At 34.7% G+C, this 20,978-nt stretch overlaps 2 protein-coding genes across 6 annotated transcripts in view; one reads left to right on the forward strand and one right to left on the reverse strand.

Annotated features, from left to right (window-relative positions):
* Nucleotides 1-20,978, reverse strand: part of LOC129002909 (E3 ubiquitin-protein ligase Ubr3-like) — an 89,743-nt gene that overhangs the window by 40,546 nt on the left and 28,219 nt on the right. The window lies entirely within an intron of this gene.
* LOC129002910 (uncharacterized) lies at nucleotides 213-19,059 on the forward strand. Of its 4 annotated transcripts, XM_054431027.1 has the most exons (11): nucleotides 213-537; nucleotides 1,089-1,243; nucleotides 1,845-2,047; nucleotides 14,291-14,432; nucleotides 14,561-14,733; nucleotides 14,941-15,123; nucleotides 15,408-15,500; nucleotides 15,829-15,953; nucleotides 16,278-16,504; nucleotides 16,645-16,792; nucleotides 17,811-19,059. In XM_054431027.1, the coding sequence occupies exons 1-11, from the start codon at nucleotides 299-301 to the stop codon at nucleotides 18,124-18,126; spliced, it is 2,004 nt and encodes a 667-aa protein (XP_054287002.1). In that variant the 5' UTR covers nucleotides 213-298; the 3' UTR covers nucleotides 18,127-19,059. The 4 variants fall into 4 exon arrangements, with proteins under 4 accessions (XP_054287002.1, XP_054287003.1, XP_054287004.1 ...); XM_054431028.1 differs by lacking the exons at nucleotides 213-537; nucleotides 1,089-1,243; nucleotides 1,845-2,047 and adding exons at nucleotides 10,437-10,636; nucleotides 13,224-13,786; XM_054431029.1 differs by lacking the exons at nucleotides 213-537; nucleotides 1,089-1,243; nucleotides 1,845-2,047 and adding exons at nucleotides 10,445-10,580; nucleotides 13,224-13,786.

Raw genomic sequence — 20,978 nt, forward strand, 5'->3', positions numbered from 1 at the left:
GTGACGTAACATTTGAATTACATTTTACACTAAGTTAAAGAATGGTTATTAAAAAGCAGTAGCCAGTACTCAGTAGCCTAGATTTAGTTGGTAGCTCATTCATTAGTCAATAGTCATTGGGGCACAAAAGAAAGGGAGATAACCTAGTTCAAGGTCATCTGACAGCCGTCTGCGCATGCGCACCAATCAGCTGTTGGCTCCTTGAGGAGACATTCCAGACCAAGATGGCGGCCCGACACTAGCACAGCTGTTGTAACGGTCGCGCAGCAACAGCAACATAACCTCAACATAAACTAACATGACGATACGCGTGATATTACTAGTTTTAGTCGCATCTCCTTTAGCCAATTGTTTGATTAGTCTTGAAGATGTAGGTGATATTATATCGTTCGCACACGAGGTAGTCATCGATGTTCTTCAGGCCTGGAAGCTGGTTAAGCCCTTTGTGGAGGGTGAGGGCCCTCAACACATAGATTTGCCGATAATCAAAAGCAAGGAGAAACAAATCCTGTCCAGGATTGCTCTGGTAACCGACAAGTAAGTCCCAAACCCATTTCATTAATTTCAAAATTTAAAGTTAAATTTTATTTTTTCCCTTGAATAAGAAAAATTGCAGATGATAAAATTGGTTTTTTACTTAGGTAGGTAATAAAGGAGTGGTGAGTAGTTTAGAATGAATAAAACCTACCATGACAAAACACGATTTTAATTTGAAAATAATATTTAACTTTGCACGTTTAATTAACTTTTTGTTTCTTTTTACTAAGATTTAATAAAGAATCATACTTGACTCTGAGGAGATTTAATCAACAGTATACAATAGGCTAACCTACTTACTTTCACAGTACAAGAAAATTAAGTTATAAACTTAAATTGTATTCGAGAATGCTTTTGGATTGTCTGAACTTGATTAACCACGACCAAAAAGCTTCGGCCAATACATTTTACCATCGATTAAAGGGTTGACCCGCCTTTTTATTTTCAGAATTTATTTCTCCTCACAATTCAGATAGGCTTTATCACCATCCAGCCATTATAGATTATTTCAATATTTCCTCCACAGTAACAAACTGATTTTCTTGTTCCAGAGTTGAACAAGTGGACAAAATGGTGCAGAGCGTAACTTCTGCCTCGATGTTGAATCTCAAACAAGACATTCCGTCCCAAATAAGACTTGAGCTTCGGATCGATACATTGCTCGATCTCATCTCCATGATGAATTTCGCAGATCACAATTTTAAGCGTAAGTTTTCTCAGGCCAAAGTTTACTCAAAGGAAATATATATCACATTTTCATGGAAGTCGTACACAAATATTTTGCAAAAGTCAAGTAGAGCAGTTTTACTTGCTGTTGTGATAATAAACCGCTTTGGCACATTGCCAATAACAACAAGCAGATAAAACAGAACTGAAGACATACTTCACTGAGCTCTTTGAAACATTGTTTTAGTATGATAACTCTTATCAAGTTAGCATTGGTGTTTTAGTTAGCTTTTGTTTATGTTGGTTTGCTTGAGTAATTTGACCTTCCTATTGTAATTTTGTCAACTGGTATAAAACCCTAAATTCTTGATACAAAATTGTAAATATTGTAATCATGTTTAATTTGAGCAAATAAATACTGACAAAATAAAAAAATCAAATGCCGACAGAATGGGTAGAAAGGGACTTCTCCATGGAATTGTTGATAATTCACCAAATGGAACTTGAACTTAAATGGCCTAGTGATAAAGATTCAGTGCAAATACTTAAACTCCGCTCTAAAACAATATAGTTGGCACTACCCCTATTTCAAAACATCTGCAATACTTCATACAATGCTTATCCTTTTGTCTTTTACACAGAGTACGCAGACATAGACAACAGTACAGAGTTCAAGATAGAGCGTCACACGCTGGAGAGTTTTGCGTCATTCGTAGTCTCCCACAACCCTAACTCCGTGTTGGGAATCCTGGATAGGCTCCACACCATGATACATCCAGACCTGGACCAGGGACAAACTTTCCTTCACACGGGAATATTAGAGCAGATCCGTCACGTGCTGCAGGTAAGTGTACAACAATCTAGTTTAACCAATTTGATTACAATATACTGACGCTTTTGATCCAATTTATTTTGGATCTATTTGCCGCAATTCAGAGATACTTGAATGGTTTGAAGTTACCTTAGAGATGTTTATCTTGATTTTTTTATGGTTTCAGTCTTCTAGTTTCAATAAAATGTGTGAGAATGCAGTACAAATAATATCTTTAGAGTAAATACAATGTGTGTTGAATAATTTAGTGATGTAGTAGTGAGTATGGCAATGTTAATGATTTTTCAGGATTAAAATAAAGCCTGATACTTGCAAAATACATGTGTAAATAACTTATTCATCCTCCTAAACCACTGCTTACCCCTTGTGTATGTTTATTGTTTGTACCTATTATGTTTTTGTCCTAAAACTCAAAACATGAACTTTAATAAATTTACTAAAAATCGATTAACTCAATGTTAATCAAAGATAATAGAAGGATCTTGTAAAAATTCAAATAATATTTTATAGTAATTTGTATGATATTAATGTAGACTAATTGAATTAAAATGTTTAAGTTTCAATGATAACATAATGGAGTATAATATTGAATATTGAAACTGAAATTAAACACTATACCACACTTAATATCTAAATAATTTCGCTATTAAAAGCAAAATATTTATGTATTTAATCTAGAGATAATATTGGCATACGTTTACTTGAATCTTTCTGTGGCTTTTGAAAGATGAAGATTTTGAGATTGATAATTACGTTTCAATTTTCAGTCTGAGTATAGTTTGCAAAGCAGTGGTTTCACCAGACACCTTGTGCTAACTAGGTCTAAGTCAGCTTTTCACTGGTCTTAATTCACACTCGACTATTAGGATGTCGACTATGCAACTTACTGAGACAGAGACACAAGACGATGAAACCAAAATTGATCGGTGGTTAAAAAAGCACAAAGAAAAATTCCACCAAACTTTGGTTGTAATGAATCCAGGCGTTGAATTGAGGGACTCTTATGTTATAAATTAAATGGAAAATCATCAACATAGTTTTCAAGATAATGCATACTCCTAGATAGGAAAATAATTTATCACCGATGATTTTACCATCAAAGATCAATTAGCACTAGCCTGAAAACTAAATGGCTGATATTTTAATCACTTATTTTTCAGGGAAAGCTATGTCTAAAATACCCCCGCTGCAGCAAACCTGTCGACTAAGCAAATTTCCATTTGTCTGAATTGATTTTCAATTAAATCTATTTAAATAACATTAGGTACGGTATAAATTTCTCATTAATTTTATTAATTTTACACTTATTTTTTAATCTAATATGAACATGCCTAATGGTGTACCCATTTATTTAACTTGATAAGGGATCTAATGATTATAATAAAGGAAATGATAATAATACAAAAGATATTCTATATTTTAACACAGTAAGTAGATTCTTGACAGAGTTTTGACACCTAACAAAATGATTTTAACAGGCTTTCTTTTTCATCGTTAGTTAATTATAAATCATTTAAGTTGACAAGCAGAATGTTGTTATGTAGGTAGGCCTACTGTATACAGAAAAGCACATTCCCCACGAAATCACTTATGTAATTTGTTTAAAGAATTAATTGTCAACGTGTTTATCATGCTTTGAACACGCGTTGGTCATAACATCCTGTTATATTGTTTGTATATTGATTTGTGAACAAGAATGTCGGTTTAATTGGTACTTCAGTATTAAACGGAGGCCACATTTTGTCAGCGCGCTGCGGCGGTTATGTTAGGTTGGGTTATCATAATAGAAAGTATCGTTCGATTCATAACGAAGCGAGGAAAGTCCTACACACATAATATTTACGATAACCCAACCTAACATAACCGCCGCAGCGCGCTGACAAAATGTGGCCTCCGTTTAATACTGAAGTACCGTTTAATTTGTCATATTGGGTATAACTTTTTCTCCTACTCAGTTTTTTATAAACAATTGTGTTTGTTGCATTTTGTTTGGGCTCTATATTTGGAGCATATAAAAGCTTTTTAATGTTGTTTTTCATGTTGTATTAGGTAGAGAATAAGCCAACTAAAACGATTCCATTGTAACTGGTTAAAATATGAAAACCAGTCCACTTGTATTACTAGTCCCATGAGAGACACAAATATAGGTAATAAAATACACTGCATTCCTACCACGGTATTCAAGTTTAATAATAAAGAAATTCTGCATGCTTAAGTGTCCTGTCCGTTTTTACTTCAAAATGTCGTTCTACAGCTTAACGTGGATTCTGAACCATAGCAATCGTCAAGGTCAATTGTTGTTTATGATTGACAGGATTTGAACCCCAGCCCACGCCACCAAGGACAGAAGTCTACCTTAAACCATATAGTCCTATTTGGGATATTTCACATAGACTGGAGTGATTCCAGTCATCATCGTTGCTTTTGAATTTTGTGAAGCTGATATAATTGTACAATGTACATGTATATTCGGCCGAACAAGACACAGTATCAAATGTCTTTTATTTAACCACTGCATTTAATACAATACCTATGGATTTATCACATAAATTACTATGCAATTTGGAGAGACCTGACAGGTTATAAGAGGAAAATCAGTATTGACTTACTGGATAAAAAATATAAGCTCTTATTGCAGTTGATTGATACGCTTTGGCTTAAGAAGAGTATATTGAAGGATATTCTACATCCATCTCTTTGCTATTACTCTTCATAAACATTATCAATTGATTAAATTTTTCATAAAACGTACATATTTAATTTGATGATCGAAAAGAGGCCTTTATGAGAAATGCTAAATTTCAATTGTTGTGACAAAATTGTGGATGCTAATAATACAATTAATAAGGGTTTTGTATTAAGGATTTATCACATAAATTACTATGCAATTTGGAGAGACCTGACTAAAAATTCATTACTCTTTGAAAAATGTAACAAAATGTACGACTGATTTAAATATACTAGGCTACATGATAACACAGTTTTGTCCATAAAATATGTCATATCATCTATAAGACCACAATTTAAAAAATTTCAGTGTAAATTGCATTAATTTAATACAGTACATCACCAAATAAAATTAATCAACAAGCAAAATGATAGTTGAAAACAATAAATTGGTTTTGAGAACAATATTTGTTGTTTTATAAACTTTTACTACAAATTCTTTTAAAAAACCTCCACAGAAGGAATCGTTCTTAGCGAAAAACATGATCACTTTGCAAAGCTCATCTTTTTGTTTTGTTATCTTTTAAAGTATACAGGATTTAATTTCAAAAATATTAAAAATAAACTAACAAATAACAAACCCAACTTGCATTCAAAGGAGTAAATGACTGATTTTTATGCTGATATTGACCGAGGTAGGGGGGTGAGAGACTAAAAATCAGAAACAAAGATATCAGTCATGGGACTCGTTATCAGTGCCGACTCCTCGGTTCTGGGAACTCCAGTCCAGCCTTGCACAGCTGCAAACTGATAAGCGCGTCCTGTCTGCTAACTTCAGTAGGCCCACTGTCATATGTTGGAAGTTATCAATCGTCAAAGATACTACCAGCTGATCAAATAAAATAAGTCGGTATCAACACTGTGTATTCACGATAGGTAACAAATCGCGAATGGAAACCAGTTTAACTCGTTTATGTTAAAACCAAGGCTTTGAACTTGGACTACATTGTTGCATGGTCTGTAGGGTGATCCGTGCCTGGTATTGAAGACTAATATATAAGAGTTGCTTACAATAATTCCGATGCATTATAATATACAGGGTGTAAAAAAAACTTTCAGAAAGGATTTCAAGTATTTGTTCCTTTGGTCAAAACAATAAACATACATTTTAATTTATGGAAACTGGTTTTCTGTCTGTCTATATGTGAATTTTATCTAGAAGAACTGTATCTACTCTATAACTTTTGAAACCCCTTTTGCTATTGATTTCCTACAAATTTCTACGTACCAATTCAAAATGGCGACCATTTAAAAAATGGACATCTGAAATATATTTAAAAACTAGTGGGTTTGCTACAAATCATAATTAATGTACTATTTTATAATATAATGACAAATCCGGCTCATCAATTAGAGGGACCGTGCATTACTCAGACGTCCCCATCTTAGATAATTGATAATTGATTGAATTGATAATTCATAATAGGGACACATTAAAACATCATCTAAGTTGTTTATGAACCGAATTTTACAATTGCATCGTCGAAAACATAATGGTTTTTGTGTGAATCGTTTGTTATAAAACCATACATTTTAGACACACGTTTTTATGATGATTTTTATTGTTTTAACCAAAGTAATAAATGCACAGAAATCTTTCCAGGAAGTTTGTATACACCCTGTATGTCACGGGAAGAAAGAACTGATGTAAACTAGCTAATATAGGCATTTCCGTCACAACAATTTAAAATACAGTATACACAATAACCACGTACACAAATAAACATAAAACAACTAAACACTGACCGATGATACGTACGCGTGCGGTGACGTCATAAGATGAGTCACAACGCGTGTCGTTTTCCGATAATTGACGTTATGTCAATCTTCTGACCTTTCTAAAACCCTTATCTAAGACACTAGCGTAGCTGATAATGCCTAATCCCTATTGTCGATAATTAAATTGTGATTTTAAAGTTAATTGTTTACTCAAACTATCGTAAAACACACGGTATGATTCATTAACTTAGCCTATTGTGTTCATGTGATTTCCTTAGTTACTTAGGTGCAGTTTAGATGTGGATTGGAATTTGTATAATCGTATAATTGTGGCTGTAGTCGATGAAGTTGTTTGGTTGGCATTTTTAAGCAGAGAATGTTTAGTCAGCAAATTGTCAAGTGCAAGAGCGTGAGGTTTGGCCGATGTTGAGAAACTGGAACAATCTTATGTGATTTTGTAATTTCCTGTAATGTCGGTTTTATCAATTCTTTCATTGATCGGTAAAATAATAATAATTTTGATGAAAGATATTTATAACATACATTTCATGTCGATTGTAAGATTTTACGAAATTTATTTATGAGTTCCCTCTTAGTTTTTGTCTACAATGAGCTGATATAACCTTTTGAGACTGGAATTTATTTAATTATATAGTTCTATTCTGAACTTATATTGGCTCAGTGCGAGAAAAAGTGATAATAAATTAAAAGTTAATGGAATGAAACTTTAGTCACCGAGTAGTTTTATCATACGGGAATCCTGTATCGCCGCACAAGTGGTTGTAGTCAGCAGAAGATAGGTGTCCTGTATATTTAAACCCAATATGTTAATGTTAGTAATCTTTTGGAGTCAGGTATAGGATAACGCACTGCAAAAGCGAAATGCGGGGTTTCGAAAAAACATTTACGGTTTTCGATTCGTCGAAAATAAACTTAAGCTACAGCATAATCACTAACTATTATGAAAATATTATCATAGAACTAAACTGCAAAGTGATTGTTTATTTTAATTTTTTTTACAAACAGTCTTAAAAGATAACATGCTAAAATATTTTTCCAAATTCTACTTAACCTAAAATAGTCTGCAAATAAATACGGCCTACGTTGCTTGTACGAAAAATTTTAAATTACTTAAATCCCACACAATACCGACGTTATTAAAATATTAGTAAGTTGACGGTCGTGTGCAGGAAGTTCATTCATAATCGCTGTGTCAAGTGATCGAGGCCAGTGCAGCTGCACTCTGCAGCAACGTCTCCCCACACAGAGCTTAACCTTTGATTTCCTACAGTCGATCTGGTGCTTGGTTTCATTTTTACAAGACGTATTTAAAGTTATTGCAAAAATACTTATTGATTTCAACAGGTAAAACAAATTGAACTGTCAAAACTCTGTCCTGTTTTGAGCACTGCTGACATTCGCAAACAGCTGTTTGCTGAATCACGATAAAAAATGGCAACGCAGCAAAATCAAAGTACAAACAGATGGTGACTCAATCGCTTAAATTCATCTCTAAACAATGAACCAATTCAAACATTGTTTACTGAATCAAACATCCTGTTGGTAAAACAAACTACTGATTGAACTACACCGCGAGTTCTTAGATTTATTTGTTACAAGCAAACAGTTCCGTAACATTTTATGATTGACAAGCGTTACTAATATTGCTCCACTTTGACGTCACACGACATGCAATAATGTGTAGTTTAAGCAAACACAACATTCACAGTATATTCCGTTAGACGGAGAAAGGTGATCAATTAATTTAGAGAGCGACAGTCCATTATTAGTTGTCCAATAGAAATGTAGACTGGTTTTCAGATACGTGAGTGAAATTCGATGACAGCACTTGAAAAATGAACTCTTTACACTGTTTAACCCCCTCGTTTGCTTATAAACAAAAAGTAAATTTGGCACCTGAGACGGGATCGGGATAGTTAACAATCTGGCCTGCGAAATTTAATAAACGATATCAGCAAACTGACATACTTCCTCCCATTAGCTTGTCAAACAATGGGTAAGCTGTGGGAGTACTACGATATTTTAAGGGTAAATCACAACAAAACAATATCTTTTGGATTGTAATTTTAATAACATTGTACTATTGTGTTTGGTTATAAAAGATTCATAAGTACCGGTATATGCTTGGTAATAAAGTTAACTCTCCCTCCCTCTCCCTCTCTCCCATAACATACTATATCAATAATCAAATTCGTTTATGGGAAGACAAAAAAACTGGAAAGTTCTCACATTTCACATTTAGTCAAAATCATCAGGCCACAGTCATAGCCTGTAGCTCTGTATGCCTACATATCCACAAACAGACATCACTTCAAAAACCATTTTAGGTCCAGAGAGTCCCAAAACATATATTTTCGCCTAAAACTCACACTCGAAAATTTTGACGAAAACAATACTTTCTCCATATACTATGCATATCGATGCTATGTGTAGGAGGAGAAAGTAAACAAAATGTAGTATACTGCATATTCGTATGCATAATTTCGTCCTGTTGCTGGATAAAGTAGCAAAACAGGTGTAGGACATTCGCACGTGGTGATTCATATACCGGGAATGTTCATTACTATGCACCACTGGACTTGGTGGCCCGGGCGTGCTGTTTCCTGGAACACTATTGTTACGTTTTCACCTCTCCGCAACTCTTCTTCGTAACGTTTACCGCTATTCGACAACTTTTCCTAGAGTCTAGGCCTACATCGAGTCAGTTAAGTCTGAAAATCGTCCGGTTGAAGTTTGATCCAGAGACATTAATAATACTTGAAGGTTTTTTCTAATTCGGAGCTAGTTGCTCTATGCTGGGCTTTTATACATCCAACACCCATTCTTCATCTAAAACTACGCACCATAGCGTTTTAAGGTCTTAGACGTATAGTGGGAATTAATAGACAACTCATGTTCATGTAGGTGACTGTATTTTCCACAGCCCACAGCTTTTTCGATGCAATTACAACCACAAGACGTATACGTGTTCTAAACAAAACGCGAATATTTCCTTATAATTTGAAGTCTCGAGTAATACAATTAAACCTCCTATGCATGGTAATGGAACTTTGTAAATCACACCAATACTAAACTTCACATATTTAGCAATAAGAAACGACGATTCTGCTATGAGGATTCCAAAAACGTAGCACATGTCAACGCCCTCTCCCCCAATGTTTTGTTTTCACCCCCCCCCTCCCGCATAACAACACAACCCCAATTCCGTCACGGCTGTTTACTCATGCCACAAAACAAAACAAGTCGACAGTGATAAGGATAAAGGAAGCACAACTGGGGAGGGAGAACAGGTTACGCCATTTGCGTTGGTGCGAGAGAGAAAGAGATTGTTTGAGGGGGGATGGGGTAGTCCCAATGTCACTAGACAATGTTGGATAAGTGGAGGGATTATTCTGGGAAATCCGACTGAGATTAGCAATACCAAAAATGTATTTAATGTGATATAGAAACGAATTTCGTAAATGTAAAGTATTCAACTTTCTAAACCACAGCGAATCAAATGTATCTTTTAAAGTTTTACCAATAAATCAGCAACTGAACTTTAAGGTTTCATCCTTGTTTCACCTTGTTTCATCATAAAGTAAAAATTGGAAAAAAATCGTTGAAAAATTATGTTCTGGAATAAAATAATGAGCAATCACTACTAAATTATCTGCTACAAATCACAATTAAAGTGATTCAGATAATTTTAAAACTTTACCTAAACTACTAACAAAAACATTGCTTGATTGTCCATTGATACCATCGAGGTATATTAACACAACGATTGATAACGAGACAGAGCGGACAGAGTTAATTAGATCAAAGAGGAAGTCGAAACGAGAAGGAAGTAGCCCCTCCACACCTGGGTGGGGAAATTTGTCGCCGCGAAGGGGGAGAGTGGCAACACTGTGACGCAGTGAGTTTTTGTCACTTCTGTCAGTCAGTCAGTCGGAGACATTCAGTTTCAGGTTTCAGTCAGTGTCAGTGTGTGTAGGTTAAGTGTGAGGAACAGTGGATCATTAGGGATGTGATTTCAGTGTGAAAGTCCTCATGTGATAGTGTCAGTGATTTGATCCATGGCCTTGTCAATATAACGGTTTGCGACCTAACTGTTACACAACCTACTTAAATGCACCCAGTGTTATCACAAATGTAATGATTTAATACAATTATTGATTTCAAACGTTCATAAATAACTGTTGTTTGAGTGGTTTCAATTCTAGATCCATAGATTAGGTTTGATCAAGCAGGTTTAATAGTCTACCTTCAATTAAAAATGGCAACATCTTGAATTAACAATAACAAAATTTGCACCTCACAACCTCCAGAATAAATTGATGAATACTTTAACAAATAATTGTTGACCATATCAATCGTATTACAGACAGAATAATTAACTCAACTAAACAACCTAATGATAACAAATAGAGACTGTTTAAAATATATGCCAAGACAAAATAAAATTGCTAAATCAAATTTTAACTTTGTTACTAGTTCTCTTTCTTGATGTTTTACAAAATTGTACTAACTTACTTCTCAAATGCACTTGTCAATATGAAATATTTCACTTACAAATTTATTTATGAAAAATCGATTTGAAACAAGTATTTATAAATCTCAACCAAGATCAAATTCAAAATTCAAATTGTTTATTTGGCCATTAAAGATTACATAATAGGCTAAAAATGTCACTTTACGAGAGTAGCTTTGAACACTTAATTCAGGTACAAACAATTCTATCATGACTATAAACCTTGGTTTAATTGCAGGTGTAAAATCATTGTTTCTGATTAGCTTTTGATAAGGAGTTATGACTTAATTAGATGATAACTAATTTATAGGTGCAATTTTTACAGAGACTTGAATCACTCCATTGAAATCTAAGCTAGTTTTAATAGAGCTGCAGATTATTGACAATCATAATTGGGTCCAACATATAACATGAACTTGACATTGGTCAGATGATAAGCTTCATGATGTCAGAAATCAATTATAGGCAACCTATAGAATAAACTCCTAATATTTAAATGCCAGAAAACTAACTTCACCTTTATGGTTATAAAATTATATGGATCTAAGTAGATTTGCCAAGAATGCAAAAAGAGATTTGGATTATTTTATTCATGGAGAGCAACAGATAATTTTAAAAATGTGTTTTTTAAATTACCAAGGCCTACCTAAAGTAGTGTCAAATCCAATAAGAAAAAATGTTTCTTTATTTTTATGACGATTGGATACATATTAGTGGCTGTATGAGTTTCCTGTAGTTGTTTTGGTATAATGACTTTTAAAAAGTGTTTCAATTATTTAAATTCTAAACCAGAATGTTTACCAACTAATATAAAATTATTTTTCTATTGAATTTTTTGGATGCTCAATCAATTACAAAAACTCTTTAAGGAAGGATATAACTTCATACAGGAAGATATAAAGTTAGATTACTAAAGCGGAAGGCATTGATAGCAGTGTAGCGTGTTTACAAGATGTTATGACATTACTGATGTAGCCTCTTTAATTCAATCTTCAACCAATCTCTATGCCTTGTTGAATTAGCTGGACGAAGGTCAAATAAATATTACACACCCTCGTTGCATTTCTTGTCAATCAAATTCCATTGCAGCTAAGTGGCATTGAAGCCATGCGAAATAGTGCATTGTGCACATTTAGGGATCAAGTTTTATGGTTATTGAACTGTAGGGTTATGAGATGCAAGTACAGGACTTTATTTTGTTAGTTAAAAACAATCAGCAAAAGTATTATTAATGTGACGAACACAAGCAACAAGCCTACACAGATCTGGCAAAATATATTTTTTAGCAAAATGTTTTTTTAACAGCCTTGAGTTATGGTTTAAGGGATATGGTTACTCAGGATAGTAATTGGGCCTATTTATTACACTCCTTGTTATTCATACTTGTGAAAACCAATTTGCTTTGATGTAAATATTGTATAACGGCTGTTTGCCGTAGAAATAAATAAATAAACTGAATAATAAGAAACAAAATCACACTTTAGTTGAACAATATTATCAGGATTCATTTTCCTAAATTTATTTATTCTAATATAAAGCCCAAAGATGTTGCAGGGTAGTCCAATAGGCCCTACATAATAATTAGAATATTATAACACAATTAAAGGACCAAAATATAAGTTTTTTGACATTTGAGAAATATCCTAAACTTGTTAAATAACACCCCTTGTTTAAAACAATTAACGATTACAGCTCGATGAATAGTCTGTGCAAATCCCAGTTCACAGGACAACAAAGAGCAAGTCTCAAGGACAAACACAGTCAGCAGGTGCAAATGTTACAACAACACAGTCTGTGTAATATCCTTCTGATCAGCACATGGCACACAATAATACCTTGTCATCACGTTTGCAAGTAGGCTAAAATAATTATCCAAATTTAGTTTTCAGTTGGCTTGATGTTTTAAAAGTTCAATTTTAATTTATCTTAGTAATATGGGATCGAAATTATTATCCAGTAAAATGTAGTTTTGTTTTTGTTAGCAACATTATACAACAACATTAGGCATAGACGCAGGGCTGGTTTTGTGATGGATAAATAATTGAACTTAAATAAAAAAAAACTTCAAAATTGTAACGAAAACATTACCAAACTTCTTCACATTACTTATTTATGACATTATTTATGAACACATAGTTTTTTAAGAAAAATACTTGTAGCGTTAGGATGTTTTACACTAATATGAAAAATATTCCAACATTTTTTCAGGTTCCTCAGCAAATGTAAATAAACCCAAAATGTTAAATCCAAAGATTACGTTAGCAATAGTGCTCCTAGTGGCCACGACCACCGTCGAAAGCAGGGTACCTCACAAACCACTCAGTGAAGCAGATATAATAAGAGACTCAGCGATAACGTACATCGACGAATTGTGGTCAAACATAACAGACAATTACGAGTGGATCTACAATGCGCAAAAATCGCACGGAACGGACTCCGCAATGCTACAGGCGTACAAAGTGATCTGCGATAGGATAGACCGTTTCGTCCCCGCTTCGATTCCCGATGTTTGCGACGATATTTGGAACTACGCTAGAATCAAGGTGGAGCTTGTCGGAGTGGAGGGTCTTTACGGCAACTTCAGGAAGTACCAGTTGGAGCCGGCGCACAAACACAAGATGTTCCAGCGAGCGTGGGAGGACCTCGCGGAATCCGTCCTACACGAGTCTGATACTCTACATTCCGTACCTAGCTCTCTGGAGGCTATACACTACCTGGTGACTGGCAGTGAGCGAACCACTGAACCTTCCCTCTACACTCTCATGGGGGAGGTAAACACGACCATAAAATGCCAGTGCTCAATAAATATGTAATTCTGTTTAATTTTTCAGCTTGAATTCAGTTTTGAATTCCAATTATACATATTAGTATTATTTTCCATCACACAACAGAAATATTTTAAGCAATAAATTTGTCAAATGCTCTTTGCTGTTGAAAAAAAAAACTTCTTTAATTGTTATTAGAATCCATAATGGTTTCTTGGCGTTGACTATGTTGTCTGTTGTAGATTTCTGTAAGACGTTTCACCCTTATTTTCTAGAGGCATCTTCAATGGCTAGGCTGAGACTAACAAAGACAAAACGTTTGACAAAATTCTTAATTGACAACACAGATGATGCCAAAAACCACTATGCATTCTAATTACTTCGGCTAAAAAAAGCCTACCAATGAAGATTTTCTATTGTAGCGAGAATTAACATAACATTTATTGTGAAAACTTATATAGAAAATATTCAAGTAAAACTTGTGAAATCAAAAATCCATCTATGTTACAGGAAGGGGAGAACTCGCTATGTCACGTTCAACAATCACCACACCAGATCATCTACAACCTGTACAACTCTCTGCAAATGACACAACTGAAAGGCTACACCATGATGCAGTTCTCCTGGATGCTTCTGCGGCTTTATAAGAAAGGTAGCCTAACTGAATAATTTGCTAACTATTATTTTAAAGTATGGATTCCTGTTGTACGATAGCGAATTGTGCTTTCTGTTTTGTTTTGACTAGTACTGTCATTGAATTTGTACCGAAATCTTTTGCAGGAAATTTCACAACGGAATCACGACTCATGAGGGAGCGCTATCTGGAGAGGATGGCTGAGCAAGCGATTTCTCTCAAAGAGGCACTGAAAGAAGCGGACTCTGCGTATTGGAAATGTGACCCAAAACACCAAGTGGAGGGGGAAACGTACATCCAGCTGACTAGGCTTCTACAGGTAGAGTAACGCAGAAATTGAGGCTATTCAATTGACTGTTGAATCAACATTAATCTAAGTATAAATGGCAGAAGTAGTTGAACACATCACAATTGAATCAAAATATCAACATTATAATCACAAATCAATCTAAATCCTTAATTCCCAAATTTAACGTGAAATAGAAAACCGTCAGCTATCAGTTTTTCATTTTTGTGTGTTTTCCAGGGTTATATACAGAACGAAGTAGACATGAATCCAAAGCAGACGTGTTCCGAGAACTGCGGCTATTACCAGATGACCAAACAGCATAGTTGTTATGAGAACCAATTCTGCGCCAAACAGAGGGCTTGCCAGGGAGATATTGTCGAGTGTCAATTCATAGACTCGGACATGTGGGTTTGTCAGGCTGTAAGTGGAGATTTATCTGATAAAATGTTAACAATTTTGCATATGAGTGGTTTTGCATGGACAAACATTCTCTGAATATTATTTTATATTTCACAACTTGCCTATGCAGCAAATTAGTAAACAAATACTTCCAAAATTTTGTATTGTCAAAAACACTTAAGCTTATAATTTTTCCAATTACTTTGAATTTCAACAAGTTTAATTTTCTTTTAGCCCGTAGAACGCCTGTAATTCTTAAGTTCACTTACTTTGTCTCCACTACAAAACTATTTCTTTTACTACAGGATCCTACTGTGTCCAAACGTCGCTATGACTGGATTGAATATGAAAATGGAAGAGTCTTAGGCAACAAGGGTTCCTGCCATAGAACGAGCAAGGTAAATGTTTGTGTAGATCAATTGATATACACGATTCTCAAGCACTTGTCATCATGTGTAATTGGTATAGTCTGTTAGGAAAAACTGAATAATGTATTCTTGAGTAGGACTCAGTAAACTAAACTATTATTAAATCAAAATTAATGAACAAGATTCCTTTTTTGGGGTGTTACTGTTTTACCCGTTTACATTGGTAAAGATTGTTGATAAAATATTTGATTGACTATTTTTTTTACATTTTACATGGATGTAAATTAACACAAGATTAACTTTAACTATGGTGTACAAATTTATTGAGTGTAAGTTAATCTTTGAAAAATGTTTTCAGGTGGACAGCTGGTGGAGATGGCTTTTCTGGCATTGCTCTTACTGTTTCTGCATGTGCGACGACCCTACAAACTCCGACAGGTACTTCAGTCTGAGGAACGTCTTGTCTGACACGGATAACAACAAGTAAGAATCTTTAAACAACCGTCCCTGGCATTGTGATAAACAATCTAACAACAGCACAAATTCCTTCCCTGAGAATAAAAACATCATTTGCTTTAACACTAATTTAACTAAAAAAACTTCTAAAACTCTCTAAATTAAGTAAGCAGTACAACTTTTATAATGGAACAATTGTTGACTTTAAAATTATGAGTATATCCTTCCAAATTGTCCTCTTGGCAATTTATGGAATTACCTATGTCTGCTTAGAATAAATTCCTGCATGTCAAGTCACCATAATAAATTTAAGACACACACCAACAGAAATTAACACAATACATTTTCCAGAGTCGTCACCGGGATCAGATTCATCAAGATGAACGGAGTCGTCCACATGCAGATCCAAGAAGGCTCGTTGGGTCGTTACGGACACATCAACGGAACTTCATGGCAGTCAGTCGACAACTTCAAGACCAAAGACACCGTTGAGGGCAAGGACTACATGAAAATGTCTTACTACAAAAGAGCCATTGATTTGGACGATCTTTTGGCACCTCCGGAACACGTTATTACAGGTGAGTGAGGTGAAAACAGTTAAACAAATTTTTCCCCTGATATCTTGAATTCAAATCAAAGGACAGCTTAATCCTTAACAATTAATCAAATCTCCTTAATCAATTAACAAAGTAAAAAACAATCAATGATTTTCTTGCAGGAGTGAAATTCCGAATGGTTGGGTCCCACTTGAATTTGGAAATTCGAGCTACCCCGTTCAACTTCACGTCAGGCCAACTTCTCGACCCAGGCAGGAAAGACCAATGGCTGAGCAATGATAATACGGACGGATCACCAGTTAAACCGAGGTAACAACACTAACAGGAAACATTTCAATTAATGTAGTCAAAATTAGTTCCAAAGCCAGTGTTTCTATTTTGTATTAGGTGATTGGAAAACTATGGGTATTTTTTAGATTTTTTGACATTTTAACACACCATGAAGTTCTGAAGTAATTAATAAGGAAGTAATTTATCGGGTAGAACTTGTAACCCACAAATGTGTTCTAAGGTTTGTATAGCATCATTATTACCATCTCATTAGCAAAAGGAAGTAAATGAAAATTTTGCTTTTGGCAACCTTTCACATCTAATCATTGTTACTTTTGAAACACCAACGATATTGCATATTTTATGTTTAAAGTCAATGCAACGTAGTAGATTAACACGTTCGCTGCGGCACGTCAAATAGCGGGCGTATCCCCAGTGCGGCGCAGCCCTCAGCGTCGAGTAAACCCGATTGCCGCGTGTGATTGGCCTTTTCAATTTTGGTCTGACGAATAGCAAATAACGTGAGGGGATGTCCTGCTTTACAACGAGAGTCGATGTAGTTCGCTAAACACCCACAGATAGCAGCACTGCTTGGAACGTAGCCGGTCCCATTGGAATTGTATTGCCAAATGGAGGGAAAAAGACGGGACAAAAAGAAGACTTTTGAGATTGCCAGACGGGAATTTTACGGGGAAATTTACTACCAACCTACACCACAACAAAATGCAAGTCACATACTGCACGCTAACGTCGTATAGGTCCGCTTTCGGCCGACGCTAGAGCAAAAACGAAGATATACAAAAGGCATTACCGAGCGTTCCCGATGGGGTACGGACGCACCGTACGGGGGCCAAGCGCCGTACCCGATCGGGAACGGCCGCACTCTACGTGTTAAAATGACTTCCCTGTAGCTTTGTTGCCGAAGAAGCTATTCTTGAACCAACATTGTTAATTAGCTTAATGAACAAGAACACCTGAGCGTAGTTTCAGCGACCTTTTGAACTCAGCTACCAAATCTGCTATTCTGCGAGTTTCTACTTGTTTGTTGTGTTTGCAGGACCAAAGTGAGCCTAGACTCTGCAGACAATCCGCTCCACTCGTTGTCGCCCTCCAGAATAGACTCCAAGTCTGACCAGTACCTCTTGTTCACCCACTCGGACATTGACCTAGACGCCGCCCAGACCACCGTACCCTTCATCGACTCACAGATGGTGTCGCCACAGCCCCCCGTCCCACTGTCAGGCATCGGAGTCTACCACAAGGGTGTCAGGTGGTTCGGAGGATTCATCGGACTCAAAGTGTTCACCTACGACTTTGGAAACCACATCGAAGACAGCTTTACCGACCTTAACGGAATAGACACAGTGAACTAGCCCATGTATCAAAGTCTTAACTGTTGTATCAAATAGCCGTTATCAAGTCAGAAATAACCTTGAACCCTCACAATTGAGGGTGTAATAAAGAATTTATTATTTTGTAATATGTTTTTTAATTAGTAAGTTTTTATAAAGTAATTTTTTGTAAAATGTGTTTCATTGACATGTCCTGCATTAATTTGTATCCATTCATTTTGTAAGTATAAGGACAAGAATAAATTATAATTTGTGTAGGCCTACTGCACATTTATCATTACCGTAATTTCATTTCAACCAAAAACCTATTAACATGATTAGTTAACTTATCTTCCAAAGACAGTTGCTTGTGTTTGAAATTTAGTTTAACAATAATTAACTCAAAGACTGGCATTAGGGACATATGTGTTTGTTTTGACAAAATTTGAGAATGACAAAACTATTATGATATATTATTTTATATTTTCTCAAATTTGTTTTTTTATGGAATGGGCTTATATTGATAGGTAAACCCATTTATACAAGTAAAATATACAAGAGGATGCAGTAAAAAGATTAGGTGCGCTGCTTGACTACTTGTTATGTAAACATTGCATTTCATCCACAACACATTTTATCAGATCAATACTATCAATAAGTGTCCAAGTATTTAAATAAGTTCATCTTGTATTGTAATTACATTTTAGTCTATAAGGCACTAAGGCAGTGATACAAACAAATTTACGTTTATTTTGTGGTAAACTAAAAATGACAATAATTTTACTACCATAATGGTGGTACAAAATATGAGATGTATTTGTTTGCTTTATTGATTTATTACCAGTATAAATTATTGATTTGCATTTATGTGTTAAAATTTTGATGATTAGTGATTGCCAACTAAAAATCATCTTACTTGAATGTAAACTAGATTTAATTATTTGTAATAAAAAGACTTGCATTAATAAATGAATAAAGAACACATTCATTCGGCTCAACTTTTTATTCAACCATTTCAACCAGTTGTTAAAGCTCCAAGGTTAAATTTTAAAATAAACATTGCGTTGTTGGTTGTATTTTTATTCATTCACTACAGGGAACTATAAACATTAATTGGTAGGTGTTATCAGTTAATAAGTTACTGTGCACTGGTGATAAGAAAACAATTCATAATTAACCTTGTAGAAAGAGATGATAACATTCACTGCTTCAGAGGATATATGCGTTCCAGTAGTGTTTTACTATTACTACAGACAGTGCTCTATTTAAAAAAAATGATGTGACGGAACTGTAACTAGGAGTCTCAATCCCGGGATCCCGAACCCCGGTCAGTTTTTGATACCTAGAAATCCTGGGAATGGCGTCTATTAACCTATGTTTATTTTTTAATTAATTTGAGAAGTTTTACTTACAGAAAATAAATAAAAATACGGCAAATAATACTTGAAACACATATACTGTTTACTTTTAGGACGATAGATTTATAAATGAAATATGGTATAAGTCGTTATATCTATTTTGATTATTTACAAATTAATTATCATTAAACTCAATAGGCGAACATAGTCTATATATTTCTAGTGTATTAGACGTATTTTGTCTGGGGGCATTGTCTGGGATTTTAGGGCTTTAGGATAATTAACCCCCACTTTACCAAACGTGATGGATTTAGGGTACTTATGGGCCTAGGCAAAATTAACCAGAGATTGGAAAAATCGTGAAAATCTCCACCATCAAGGGTAAGTCATCATAGTCACCAGTGATCACAGCGTTTTTGTACAACACCGCAGCGGCCCCCCTATTGCTTACGACCCTAGACCACGGACTAGTTGTTAATCTGATATATCAGAATTCAATAGGATAATATTTTCTGTGGTTGAATAAAATGTTGGTGATACATAAAGAGATCTTTATTTAAATAATCAATAAATATGATTGAGCTTTGCCTATATGTATCCTGGTTATAGTAGATTTAAAAAAGTGAATTATTCTTTTCTGCATTCTCACCCCATAGCAAAGCACGGGTAGAACAACTAGTTTTTAATATTGATTGAAGGTGAATATTGCAGACATTGAATATTTAATTGTAGATATAAGTTAATAGTTAGCGATGAGCCATCACATTCTTAAGGTCAGCATCAGTAACTGATCAAAATCTAATCTCAGTACCTCACAGCAAGAGACAATCGGTAATGACGCATAGAATGCAAGATAATAACAAGAATGTAGGTACAATTGCAGGAGACAATCAAAACTAGTAAAAAATACGTGTTTGTTACATGAAAAAATCCATTTAATATTTTCAATATTTAATTAGGCTTACAAAGTGTTACCAATATATTTTGCCCCCCCCCCCCTCTCGAGAGCAGAAGAAAATTTTTGAAAACATGTCTCACAACCATTTAAGAACATTGTAAATAAATAGCAATGAGTTGATACCGAAAGAAAATTCTCGGCACCATTGATTTTTAGGGTAAGTATTGGTACTAACAATCTTATATATTAAAACGTGACAGGGGTTTTTTATTTCACAATTCTGAATCAACCACTCGATGGATTTTCATGATTTTTGTGCCAAAAGAAAGGTAATTTTGAGAACAAGGGAATGTCGAAGCCCTAATTTTAGTTTAGGGTTTCAGTTTTTTAGAAATTGAGTTTAAAATTTTTAAAAGTCTAGCAGCTGACGCTAACATTCTACTCTAGCTTTTGGTATAATACCATTTGCTTAACGTAACAGCTGTAAACATTAAGCGTTTTGACTCAAATTCAACATTTGGACGAAAATGAAATGACATACGTAGAATTGACTTATTTATACTGTGTAATGCTATAATCATTTATACGTTCATTTATTTGGTAAGAGGATGAGAGATTATTTAAATATTCAGAGTAAA

Source organism: Macrosteles quadrilineatus, unplaced genomic scaffold, assembly GCF_028750875.1.
Source record: "Macrosteles quadrilineatus isolate MER2022 unplaced genomic scaffold, UCM_ALF_1.0 Scaffold_9__3_contigs__length_116548681, whole genome shotgun sequence".
NCBI lineage: Eukaryota > Metazoa > Arthropoda > Insecta > Hemiptera > Cicadellidae > Macrosteles > Macrosteles quadrilineatus.

What these genes read in the sequence shown, in the direction of transcription:
- LOC129002910 (XM_054431027.1), top strand. Translation starts at nt 299, where the DNA reads ATGACGATACGCGTGATATTACTAGTTTTAGTCGCATCTCCTTTAGCC. An exon ending in CGCAGATCACAATTTTAAGC is followed by an intron (nt 1,244 to 1,844) that starts GTAAGTTTTCTC and finishes TCTTTTACACAG; the next exon opens with AGTACGCAGACATAGACAAC. An exon ending in ACATGTGGGTTTGTCAGGCT is followed by an intron (nt 15,124 to 15,407) that starts GTAAGTGGAGAT and finishes CTTTTACTACAG; the next exon opens with GATCCTACTGTGTCCAAACG.